The sequence below is a fragment of the Aulonocara sp. 'chitande type north' Nkhata Bay genome, linkage group LG1, assembly GCF_057382095.1.
Source record: "Aulonocara sp. 'chitande type north' Nkhata Bay isolate Kocher_YH1m ecotype deep benthic linkage group LG1, A_spYH_male_GT1.1, whole genome shotgun sequence".
NCBI classification, from domain to species: Eukaryota; Metazoa; Chordata; class Actinopteri; order Cichliformes; family Cichlidae; genus Aulonocara; species Aulonocara sp. 'chitande type north' Nkhata Bay.
In genome coordinates, this window is record NC_141344.1 from 23,381,838 (window position 1) to 23,394,609 (window position 12,772).

At 39.4% G+C, this 12,772-nt stretch overlaps 1 protein-coding gene across 1 annotated transcript; it reads left to right on the forward strand.

The window, feature by feature from the left end:
- The first annotated feature begins 1,534 nt into the window (after positions 1–1,534).
- Positions 1,535–9,322, forward strand: dhodh (dihydroorotate dehydrogenase). Its single transcript, XM_086289068.1, has 9 exons — positions 1,535–1,641; positions 2,165–2,377; positions 2,460–2,659; positions 4,928–5,010; positions 5,341–5,528; positions 6,527–6,640; positions 6,990–7,143; positions 7,221–7,380; positions 8,327–9,322. Exons 1-9 carry the CDS (start codon positions 1,576–1,578, stop codon positions 8,385–8,387), a joined length of 1,239 nt encoding a protein of 412 aa, XP_086145194.1. The 5' UTR covers positions 1,535–1,575; the 3' UTR covers positions 8,388–9,322.
- Positions 9,323–12,772: the final 3,450 nt, after the last annotated feature.

Below are 12,772 nucleotides of genomic sequence, written 5' to 3' on the forward strand. Positions count from 1 at the left end.
ATAACAATAAAGATCCAAGAAATTTACAAAGGAAAATGATTTATTACTTATGATAATGATTAATTAATTAATGATTTATTATTATTTATTACTATTAAATAATTTATTACTTATGCTTATAAGTAATAAATATGCAAAAAAAATTAAATGAGTTTAAAGAAATGCCTTGAGCTAGTCTGGAAATATATCTGTCCCAGCAACAGCAGAATATCAGAATCAGAATCAGAATCAGAATACTTTATTGATCCCTGGGGGAAATTATTTTTTGTTACAGTGCTCCATTTTAAACCAACATTAAGACAAGACAGACAATACGCTAACTAAGAATAGTACAATATATACATATATATACATACATACATACATAAGTCACTTATAAATAAATATTTGGAAAAGAAACATGTGTAGTTGTAGCAGCAAACAGTGTGTTAAGTGGATGCGTTGTACAGGGAGATGGCCACAGGCAGGAATGATTTCCTGTGTCGTTCAGTGGTATATAATATAATAATTACAGTAGCAGTGAACAGTAGTGATGGGGTGGGAGAGGGTTGTGCTGACATATTCAGGAGTCTGATGGCCTGTGGATAGAAGTGAGAGTCTTTTAATCATTCATTTCAGCCTTCTGTACAGTTTACCTGAGGGCAAATGTGTGAACAGGCTGTGTTGTGGGTGAGTATTGTCTTAACAACCCTGCTACTGTAAAGTGATGTACTGTGCAGTTTTTTTACCACATGCTTTCCTGAACAGTGTACATCTGTAGAAGTTCCTGAGGACTTTGTGCAATTTTTTGTGTTTTTTTCAGTGGAAAAAAAATCACACTGATGGTGTAGAAGTCTGACAAAAACTGTATGTATCAAATATGATACACTAGGGGTTAAGAGGTTAATACTTAATCAGGTCTCTCTTCTTAAATTCCCTGCCTATTCCCTGTCTAAGGCATTATAGTTAACTAATACTAAACTAAAAAAATTACTTAATTAAATAAAAATAAAAATTTGACTTTTGAAAAAAATATATAAAATCAAAAGAGTTTGATGAATTTGGAAAACTAAAATTCAATTAAATTAAATTAAAATGAGGAAATATCCTGAGTTTTATTTCATGTTAGTCTGGTATTAATTTTATTACAGTACACCTAATGAGGCTTAGATGAACATGTTTATTAAGACTTTGTGTACAACAGACTTGAACTACTTTCAAGAAATTCTGTGTTTTTATTGTACTGCTTTTCCTAAGTCTTGTCCCCAACATATGCTCTCCATACAATAATAAAGCATAAAAATTAAATAAGATTAAAAAAATAATACTAAACTTTTTCACAACAATAAAAACTAAACTGAAATGAGAAAATCCACTCTGGAAACCAACTGACACTAGACTGAATAAAAAATAGAGGCTATTAAAAAAATAATTACCAAAAAAAACCTGTATTAAATCTAATACACACGTAATGTAGTGTAATGCACGTCAACTTTAATCACCCGTGGTATCTGAGAATGTCACTGTCCGCCCGCCCATGATTGAAATATCGCGAGATGATGTGCCGGAAGTTAACACCGCGTGGGTTTGTGTAACATGTTAGGAAATACATTCAATGCCCTTTATTGCGAAGGCAAAACTGCGTCTATGGCGGGATTGAAGGTAATGTCAGAGACCGTGGACAACAGAGTTTGTCTGGCAGGGTTTCAGCGTCGCAGCGATACTTGTGCTCCTGTTTGCTAGCTCGTTTTCTCTGCCTGAAAGTAATATTACTGTAAAACACTCCAGGTCGTCTCTTCTCGTTTTACTGCGTAAACACAAGCATGCAATGAATGAGTTGTTATTGGGTTTATTTGCATTTACTCTAAGAAAGCTGAACAAAGTCTGCTGTTTAAGTTTTTTAATGCGTATCTTGCATCTACTACTGACAGGGACCAAACCTGACCTCAAAAAGTAAAACTAATTTTTATTTTATTTTTTACTAATAATACTTTATTTTTTGTCCATTTGAAATGCATTTTCGTATTAAAACACACATGAGTGAGGTATGTGTTTGATACCACACATACTTTTATTTGTATTGTGTCTGTTTATTCAACCCCAGATTGTGTCATTGTAAACAGAGTGAGTAGTCGTATTGAACTCTTAGCAGTCTGGTCACATGATGTTTATCACCGTTCAACAGAAAAAGTTAAAAGAAGCCGTGAAGGTCATCAGCTCAGGTAGCCTCCTGTTCGCTTCCTACCTCACTGTGACTGGAGATGAGCGTTTCTATGCCAACCAGCTAATGCCCCTGCTGCAGAGGATTGTGGGGCCTGAGACAGCCCATGTGCTGGCAGTGAAGATGATAGGTTTGGGTCTGGTACCTCTGAACCGTTACCAGGACCCTGCGTCATTGGTAAGCATGTCACAGGGCTGTCTCCTCAGTGGGTTGCATGCGCTTCTGGACTTCTCTAAGGGTTTGTTCTGTTTGTCTGCAGGAAGTCAACGTCCTTGGGTTAAAGTTCAAAAACCCGATTGGGATTGCGGCCGGCTTCGACAAGCACGGAGAAGCCGTTGATGGCTTGTACAAACTGGGCTTTGGCTTTGTTGAGGTGGGGACAGTTACTCCCAAACCTCAGGAGGGGAACCCGAAGCCACGCGTGTTTCGCCTCACTGCAGATAATGCAATAATCAACAGGTGAGGTTGGAAGTGCTGCACCACAGTTGGTGCTTTAAAAGGCCTGTTTTATGTCTTTAGGTTGACATACTTAGCTGAAAGTAAAAAGTGATGGCTCATGGTTCTGTGTGTGTTTTATGTCTAATAACCTTATCTTTAGTTGTAAATAGTCTGTAATCGACAGGATTTATGAAGGAGTTTTACAATTTTTTGGATGAACATCTTTGTAGAACTGTTAAGTTTGTTAAGTTCTATTTGTTGTCATTCCTGATGCCCTTTTGGCTGGATTGCTCTTGAAAAAGAGATTTTAAATCTCAGTGAGACTTAATAAATAAAGAATATATTAAATCTCTTTGCCGAGCACTGATTGCAGCTTTTATCTTGTGACAGAAATGTCCTTTGTTGTTCAAAATGACAACATGTCGTTCATGAGCGATATGAGAGATCATTTGCAACTGTTTAAACACAGACAACACTGCCACTGAGGTTGTGGGCAGTATTCTCCTGAATGGTAGGTGTCGTAAATTGTCCAAAACCGCAGCATCAGTGTTGGTGTGTGACGTCACTTTTGGCGTGCGCTTACGACAATGATGACGACAACAGGTGTTGTGTTTTTGATGCTGTTTTTGGCCAGTCGTGTACCTCACCACAGCCATGTCGAAGACACGAGTGTATGCTCATGTTGGTTTTTACCGTCATGTCAGTGAGTTTCCCAAATTATTCAGAGGGCAATGATGCAACAGCTAGGAAAGAGAAAATCTTTTCTCTGCTTTTTTGACTTACATTAGTGCTGATGCTGAGGTTTTGTCTGTGTAGTGACACCTGTCATTCAGGACGATACAGCAGCAAGTATAGGACACTCAGCGCCAATATAAATAATATCACTGGCTTGTAAGTAACCTGTCGAACTCTTATGTAAATGCACATCACACTGACATCAGAGGTGGGAAGTAACAAAGTGCAAATACTTAAGTAGAATTTTCAGGTACCTGTACTGTACTTGAGTATTTATTTTTCAGACAACTTACAGCTTATGTGTAATTTGAATCACATATTGGATCTGTATTTGATGTGTTTTGCAGTAATTTGGTGAATTAAAGGTCTGTGTTGGACTGGGCCACAGTGGTGCTCATGCTCACATTTAGGTTACATAGCAGAGATTAAATTGCATTTACAATGAGGATACTTACATTAATTCACTGAATGAATTAAGCGAAGAAAGTCTGTACTTTTGCCACATCTGCTGTTCATATCCTTTAGTGCAGCGGTCCCCAACCTTTTTTGCGCCACAGACCAGTTTATGCCCGACAATATTTTCACGGACCGGCCTTTAAGGTGTCTCGGATAAATACAACAAAATAAAACTAGTACCAGTACCGAAAAAAAGAAGATTTATTCATAACACATGTGAAAAGACCCAGGAAAACCGAGTTAACAATAAAAACGATAACAAAATAATGCTGAAAACCGATAAAAACCCTGAAAACCATACATTTCACACCTGAGCCTCAACTCTCGCGGCCCGGTGCCAAACGACTCACTGACCGGTACCGGTCCGAGGCCCAGGGGTTGAGGACCGCTGCTTTAGTGCATTTGCCAGCCTAATCCGGAAGCAGAGGATGTTTGCTTGTAGAAAATACTAGAAAGGTAGAATGATGTCAAAAAGTAAGCCAGATATTAGTTATACTGATACTTGCACTGGATGTTTGCAGGTCTGAGCATATACAACAAACAAGCATTAGTAATTCATCACTGGATTTTTTTGCATTAAATTACATGTTTCTGAGATGATTATAGGTTTTTCTTACATAGGTAGAGATTTCATGCACTCATGATTTCAAAGATGTTTAATATGATGTCGAAATGTCAAAGGTCAGCTTGACTGTCACATTATCATGTCTTGTACAAAATTACGTGCCATAACAAACCTATAGTTTTTTGACTGTATGTGACATTTGGTCAGTTAATTACATTCTTTACTAAACAGGGTGTGTGTGTGTGCGTGCGTGCGTGCGTGCGTGTGTGTGTGTGTGGACAGACATGATTTTAACCCTCTCCAGGCAGACGTTGCAGATTTGCAACAGTTAAGAACTGACAACCTGATTACCCCACATACATATTTTATGAGTTTCTTTTACTCAGAAGTACCACTGCAGGACTTGGTTGTGCATTAGCAACAAAAAACTTAATTTGGGCCTGAGAGGGTTAAGCTTCAGTTTGTCTGTTGGTACGTGCATAGAGTTTAAGCCAATGTTTTAACAGGGTTTTTTTTACCCCCTCTGTGTGTAGATATGGATTCAACAGCTGTGGTCTGGCAGAAGTACACACGAGGCTGAAGGCCAGAGAAGAAACGCAGCAAGGGCGAAGTAAAGGTTAGCAGATTCTCTTTGTATTCTCTGAAGTACTGTAAATGTGGCACCAGAGATTACATAGTTCACTTTCATTTAGATCTTACATACTTTTGTTTTTTTGGTGGCTTGAGATGTGGGATGTCAGCATTAAATTATGTATAAGGTTAAATATGTTTTTAATGATCTTGACCTTTCCTCATCTTGTATTTTAATCACGCCTGCATACTTACTTAAATCTCATTTAGCACGTCAGCAGCTTGTGCCCCAGTTGAGTCATGTGCCTGATGATGCAACCTGTGTCTGTGTTTTCTGAACTTTCCTGTTTGTGTGTGTGTGCATGTTTGTTTATAGCTGGCCTTCCCCTCGGCATCAACCTGGGGAAGAACAAGCTGTCACAGGATGCGGGGACAGATTATCTGGAGGGCGTGAAAGTGCTGGGCCCGCTGGCCGACTACCTGGTGGTCAACGTTAGCAGCCCTAATACACCAGGTCTCCGGGATCTACAGGGCAAGGCTGAGCTTCGCCAGCTTCTGCACACAGTAGGACTACAGAAGTGATAATTGAATTGCAAACACTGAGAAGCACAAACAAATCCTCACCGGCATATTGGTGCAGTGATTAATGGACGCATGCCATGTAATACAGTTTATAAGACAATAACATTTGTAAGAAGCAGTTCTAACAAGCCTGAAGTTGATAATTTGGTATGATCACCTCTATTCTTCAACATAACCTGTCTATCTTTACTAACCTGTAGACTACACTCTTGAAAAGTGACGATGAGGATGCTATTCAAGGCTGAAGTTATAATCCACAACCTCACTGCTAGATGCCACTAGGTCATATGTGCTGCTCTTTTGACGTAACAGTTTGTAGTTTTTTGTAACTTGAACACAATGCTTTGAATCTGACCTGTAGCCATGTGCTAATTTTGCCTTTGTGTACTGAAAAATGGTTTCAACAGTGATTTGTTCAGCTGATATTTGTATAATCGATAGTATTTCTCCCGTGTTGGTTTTGCTTTAACTTCTACAGCTTCCCCAGCTGTAGTATTTCCCCCCCACACCCACCACCACCCTCCTCCACCCACACCCCTCCAGTGAGAAGCAAATGTTGTTTTCCCTTGCAGCAAAAGGGGAAAATAAGTCAAGGACAGGGTTAATGAATGTCACAGAACTGCGACATCTGTGATAAAAGCTTCATGCCCCATCAGCACCAATTTGAGTACTCATTGGCTTCACTGGTTCAGATTGGGTAGTGATGGGTAATAATGGAATTTAAAAAAAGGCATTTTTATAAACTCCCCGTTAGGTTGACTGAAAATAATTAGAAAGGCATTCAAGTGGATTTGATGGGTATATGTTAGGTATTCAATGTAATAAAATCTGTAGCTCCAAAGTCTCTTTTCTGTACATCAGTTCTTGAACCATAGGCTGTATTTTTAGCCCTTCCTATTTCCAAGGCTTTAGATCTTATGCCACAGTAAACCATCTTTCTAACTAGTCTCTCTACCTCATCACTTGCACTATCTGCTCAGGTGCAGAAAGAACGTGATGCCCTGCAGGAACAGCGTAAACCTCCCGTCCTGGTGAAGATTGCTCCTGACCTAACTGCCCAAGACAAACAAGACATTGCTGATGTCGTCACTGAGGTGGGAATCATTGTTATGTCTAAAGTAAAACATGCTTTATCTAAAAACTAAAAAAAAAAAACAGCCTTAACTCTGCGTAAAGCTTCACATGGCTCCCTTCCTCCTCTGTGCTCGGGTAACCTTGTCACTACTTCAGTAGGTTTTTGTGCTCATTGGAGCGGTGAGGAGTTGCACTTTAGTAGATGTGACATTGAGGACGGAACAGAAAGCGAATCACACTTTGTCTCTTTCTTTGTCACTGAGTATTTCACATCAGAGGTCACTCGCATACATACATCAGTTCTGCTGCTGTAGGTGCCGCCACCTGTGACACCTACTTTCTATCTCCGCTTATGCTCTGTGTTTCCAGCTGGGAGTGGATGGTTTAATGGTGTCTAACACCACTGTGTCAAGGCCAGAGACACTTCAGGACCCAAATAAGTCTGAGGTTGGAGGGCTGAGTGGAGAACCTCTCAGAGACCTCTCTACTACAACTGTCAGAGAGATGTACAACCTCACCAAAGGTACGGAGTTATGTCCATCTCCCTCAGTATCGACTGTGCATATAAAGTAAATTTCCTGTATGTTGTTATTATTGTAGGTAAAATACCAATTATTGGGATTGGCGGTGTTGCTAGTGGGCAGGATGCAATGGATAAGATCCGTGCTGGTGCATCATTGGTTCAGCTCTACACTGCTTTGACCTATCAGGGTCCACCTGTAGTGATAAAGATAAAGCGAGAACTGGAACAGCTTCTTAAGTGAGTATGAAAATAACCATTAAGGCCGAGTTCTCAAGTGAAAGGTTTAAGAATTTTTCTGGTGTTTTTAATAGTTTATTTTAAGAGTTGTTCTTGTTTAGGACACATTTTTCTTAGAACTATTGGATGTTGTTCCTACTGTTTATAAATTTTAATTTTAGTGTAGGGACACAAGAATTGTGACTGTCTGGGCTGATATGCAAGCTTGTAGAAACAGAATAGAGGCTTCAAGTACAACTTCACTTAGTTTGAAGGTGAACATAGAAGGAAAAATAAAAAATCTGAAGATGTTAAAGCTCCAGGAATGGTTGTAGTATGAAGAAACACAAACTTGTGTGTTCTGTATTAACACCAATGAAGATTGTATTCATACTATAAGTTTTGCTAAAGGTTTAAACTCTTTAGCCAATATCCATGTTGAAATAAGAGTTTGGCGATACTTTATCGTTCACTCCTCCCTGTGTGTTTTAAAACCTCTTCATCCCCCCCCTTTTTTAAAGCCAGTGTAAAGGTGTGTTAACATGATAACAGACATACAGCAGCCAGTAGATGACATCTTTTTTTGCCCACTAACTACTCTACTATGTAGCCAGGCTGATGTGATATACCGATATTTAGCTGCTAGGTCGGAGCATCCTTATTTATATATGATTGTTTAAAGTCTGAGACAGCAGCAATCACCAGCCCCCAAAAACTTCCCTTTCATTGCATTTTCAGAAGAACTTTTGTACATGCATACAGCAACCATTTAACCAGACTGTATCACTCCTCAGTTTTATCAGTACCTTTGTTGGCACACCTCAGCAAGGCATGAAACAGCTGTGCCTAAAATCTTATGTTATTACGGGATACAAATTTGGAGCACAGGCTTCCATCAGTTTATTCCGGTCCTTTTGCTTCTCAGGACAAATACTTATAACCTACGCTGCTGTGTCTGCTTCCACAGAGATCAGGGTTTCAGCAGTGTGTCCGAGGCAGTTGGAGCTGATCACAGGCAGAGCAGATGAGTCGACTCCTAAGCAGAGCCCACATCGGGAGATGGGGGATTGCTAACGTAGCCAGCCGTGGCTCCTGAACTGGGGTGAATCCGGAGTATTTATTATCCGTCCATCTTAATTTCCAGGGTGGAGTACACATTATGGTCTGAAATCACAGTAAAAACCAGTAAGTGAGTAATGATCAGTGTTTTATGTTGTCGTAAGTATTAAGAACCTGAGATCTGTACCTTGATTTCAGACATTCAGACTTTGTTACAGTGTAACAGCAGTTGGTGTTTCTCACATGCAGGCCTAAACCTTTCAAGCCCCACAACTGATTTTTAATGATGCAAACTTTTCTTCAGTGTGAAGAAAATCATTGTTTGTGATGTAGAGTATATGACCTTGAAACATATTTGTAATGGTATTGTGTGAAAATAAAATCAAAGACTTTAAAGGCTCAGATACCATCAAGTCATTTATTTTGCTCTGAAACATCACAGGAGCATCCTTGAAGGACTTGAACTGTTTCATGGTGGAGCTTCAAGTTACAAAGAAGAATGCCCTGAACCTGACAACATGCACCAAGTAAAACGGATAGTTTTGTTATTCATTTCCCTGCTCAGAGAATGTCGTGATTTTACTTCTAAGTGCAAAACTAAAATATTCAGTAACCAATGAGCCACAAAGGCCAGTATTCAGGAATTGCTGGGCTGATAAATTTTCAGAGCGCTTGTTTTGTTCTGGTGTATTCTGAATATGTGCTTTGAAACGTTTGCAGGTGACGCATTAGAAAGATTCTAGACTTATTTCTGATTCAGTGTGTAAAACGTACCTTTTTCACTTCAAAGATCAAAACCCAACTTGTGTTCTGAAAGGTAACCACTACTGAAAGCCCATGTTTATCACTATCCAGAGGATCCAATAAGCTGAATGTGTTGACTTCTCATGCTAACAAAAATGAAGTTTTACGTCATCTTAGAATCTGTTTTCAGTGCTGTGATGCTCCTCAAAGAATAAACATCTTTCAGTTTCCTTTAACAGCCTGCCTTTAGCCTTCAAGTAGATTAAATACATCACTACATTTTGCTCTGTGTGTGTGTGTGTGTGTGTGTGTGTGTGTGTGTGTGTGTGTGTGTGTGTGTGTGTGTGTGTGTGTGTGTGTGTGTGTGTGTGAGAGAGTGATGGGGATTGGAACTGACTTAATAAATTGTTTTGGCATGTTTTATATAAATGTGGAGATATAAAGGTCTTAATAATGGAATAATTCATGTGGAGTAGAAAAAAATGAAGGTGCAGCAACAACATAAAAGGTTCACTCTAGGAGGAACTGTGCATATATGTTCTATTATAGATCCATACATGAAGTGTTTCTTGTGATTGAAGTAGTTTCAGACATGAAAGGACTCTGAGTTTTCTGTGTTCTTGACAGCAACGCATGAAGCCCTTAAGTCATGCTCCTCTCAGCTGGACTCCCACTCCTCTCTGTTCTATTAGCGGTGTTGCATCATGGCCTCCCATTGGTGTCGGCTGCTGCTTTTATAGTTATTATTGGATTTCTCACTTATTGACACTTTGAGACGCCTTTCTATCCCGTCACAGTACTGCCTGTTAATCCCAGAATAGACGGCGGTCATTAGGTACAACCAGTGAAGCCAGAGAATCTGTGAGGATCAGCTGTGAGCTGCCAAGCGCCGCCTCCTTCCTTTCCTGAGGCTACTCTAGGTCCAGACTGGGTTTTATCCCATGTGTGGTGTTAGAGGGGCAGGAGAGGCGAATCCTAGCCTCCAGACAAGCAAAACTAAAACTGAGGGCCACTTACATGTACTCTTATAACTTTGATTGTAGCCAGGAGGCAGCACTTATCTGTCCCTGAGATGGTGTTTGTGCTGCGTTTTTTAAAATCTGAACACTAATAGGAAAGGCCAGGTACATCATCTTCAGCAAGGATTAACCAAATATTGTCTTTTGTAGATAGTGTTGTACACAAGGCCAATATGTGGATGTAGAGCGGAAGCATTTTTTTCTTCTACTCAATACTGCATGGATCGTACTATTCTCCGTGGAGGGCATGTCCTTGTAATAGGACAGCGAGGGAAAAAAGAAAATTGCTGAATGAAAAAACAGTCAATTAGCACAAAGCGCTCATTCAGTCTTAAAATCTGTCTGCAAAAACGTTTAAAGCTCTGCTAATGCGGTAGGAAGCGTGGAAGAAGAGTTCCAAGGTTTATAATTTTGTGAAATTTCAGGGTTGCAGCTTTTTTTTCACTGGTGTAGAAAGCAAATCATTGTTTTTGAATGAAGTGCCTAAATGTCAGATAATTATGAAAAATGCTCCAGAGCACAAAGTAGTTTTCACAAATTGGCTGTTTTACATGATTTGATCAAACCCAAAAGCAGCTAGCTGTGTGTAAAATGGCTAAATGTCACACGAGAAAAAAATGTCATTACAAAAAATGTTTTATGAACTGTTAAACGAGTTGCTTGAAACTTTTGTACAGGTTGGAATGGTCCCCAAAGATGATGGTGCCGGCTTTTATCACTATTTCTCCAGCATCTTTGTGAAGTTTTGGTAAATGTCTCAAGTGTAGTAAACATTCAACTTCTACACATCGGGCTGATTGTCATTAACATCTGTGTGCTCAGAGTTGCTCAGATCTGCTGTAATGCTTCGTTACATAGATTCAACAAGCTCCCTCAGAGATTTTGTTCCACACTGGTGTGACTGGATCACACAGTTGCTGCAGATCTGTTAGCGGCATATCAGTGATACAAGTCTGCCATGGCATAACATCCCAAATTTGCTTTATTGGACTGAGATCTGGTGACTTTGGAGGTCATTTGAGTGAAGTGAACTCATAGTCATGTTAAAGAAACCAGTTTGAAGTGATTTGAGCTTGGTGACATGGTGTTTTATCCTTCTGGAAGTGGCCATCTAATGTTGAATTAAAGGAATAAACATGGTCAACAAATAAGGAACATGTTCTTCTCAAATCCTGCTGGTGATGTAATCTCAGTTGGATATTTGTATTGACATATTTTTAAGCTGAGCGTGACTTATCAAAGTTACATTTGCTGAAAGATTCACTGAAGGTTTACACATTTTATAGATATTAGTTGTTTATTATCTTTTGGCTAGTTTATTACCTTGTTAAATCATGCGCGTGTTGTTACATTGGTAGTCAACCCAGTCACAAGAGTATTTTCTAGAATATATATCTTTCAAATGAACAGAGACCAAATTAGCACTTATAGTACCAGTCATTTATGTTTTAGAGAAAAAGTAGAGTTAAAATCATTGCTGATTTTATCCACATCCACCGACTGAATTGAAATGAGTGCCTTTAATCTTAATATAAATATTAAAAATGAGTATTAGTATGTTGTAGGATGGTGTCTGATTCAGGAAAAGTCTCTGACCTATGTTATCCGCAGTATTTATTCATTACGCAGTTCTCGGTATAGGAAACATCTTTTTTGATGTCCACAGTGGGCACCAGCATTACCACACCCTCCTCGTCTTTCATACATCATTGCATTTCATGCAAACAAGAGCTTTGTAGAAAGATTGTTTCCAGGATTTTTACTTTTTTTGTTTTTATGGTGTGCCACAGGAGAAAATGCATATAAATACCAAATAAATGAACAATCAGACACTGCTGAGGAACATCTGCAAGGTGATGGAGATAAGAATTCCAATTTAGTGTAATTGGATACAAAACACATGTATTAAAAGAAGGGTGGAAAAGGAAGATGGTGGCGTGAGCACTTTAAGAACTTTGTTCATTTTGAACTTGAATGCTCCATGTTCGCACTGCAGCGTGACTGAAGAATAAAGACAAGTGTCCTTCTGCAGATGGCTGTTATGAAAGCTGGTGAAGCCTCTGGCTACAGGAAGTCACAGGTGTGGTGGAGGCAGAGAGAGCTATAAATCACACACCACCCTGCCCAAACCGATTACAGCTGATGGGAGGGTGTCTATACATACAAAAAAAAAAAGAAAAACCCTAGAGAGGCAGGAGGGAGATACAGCCCTGTTAGATGATCTAATTTGCATGAAATGTATGTTATATGGGTGCTCTTTGCTTTGTACTACCAAAGTTATTTTGACACAGGTTTAGTATTTTTATATAAATATTATAGCCTGGAAAATGCCTTACAATAGCTTGCAATCAGCAGCAGTTTGACTTGAAAGTGTTATCATGCCAATATATGCCTATATATATATATATATATATATATATATATATATACAAAATCCCCACTCGCCCCTGCGGGCGGTCTCTCCTTTAAGCTTGGGTCCTTTACCAGAGGCCTGGGAGCTTCAGGGTGCTGCACAGTATCTTAGCTGTTCCCAGGACTGCGCTCTTCTGGACAGAGATCTCAGATGTTGTTCCTGGAATCTGCTGGAGCCA

Excerpts from the sequence above, each read along its gene's own strand:
- dhodh (XM_086289068.1), top strand. The coding sequence starts at position 1,576 with ATGTTAGGAAATACATTCAATGCCCTTTATTGCGAAGGCAAAACTGCG. Across the intron at positions 2,660-4,927 it reads GATAATGCAATAATCAACAG|ATATGGATTCAACAGCTGTG; the intron begins GTGAGGTTGGAA and ends CTCTGTGTGTAG. Across the intron at positions 7,381-8,326 it reads GAACTGGAACAGCTTCTTAA|AGATCAGGGTTTCAGCAGTG; the intron begins GTGAGTATGAAA and ends CTGCTTCCACAG.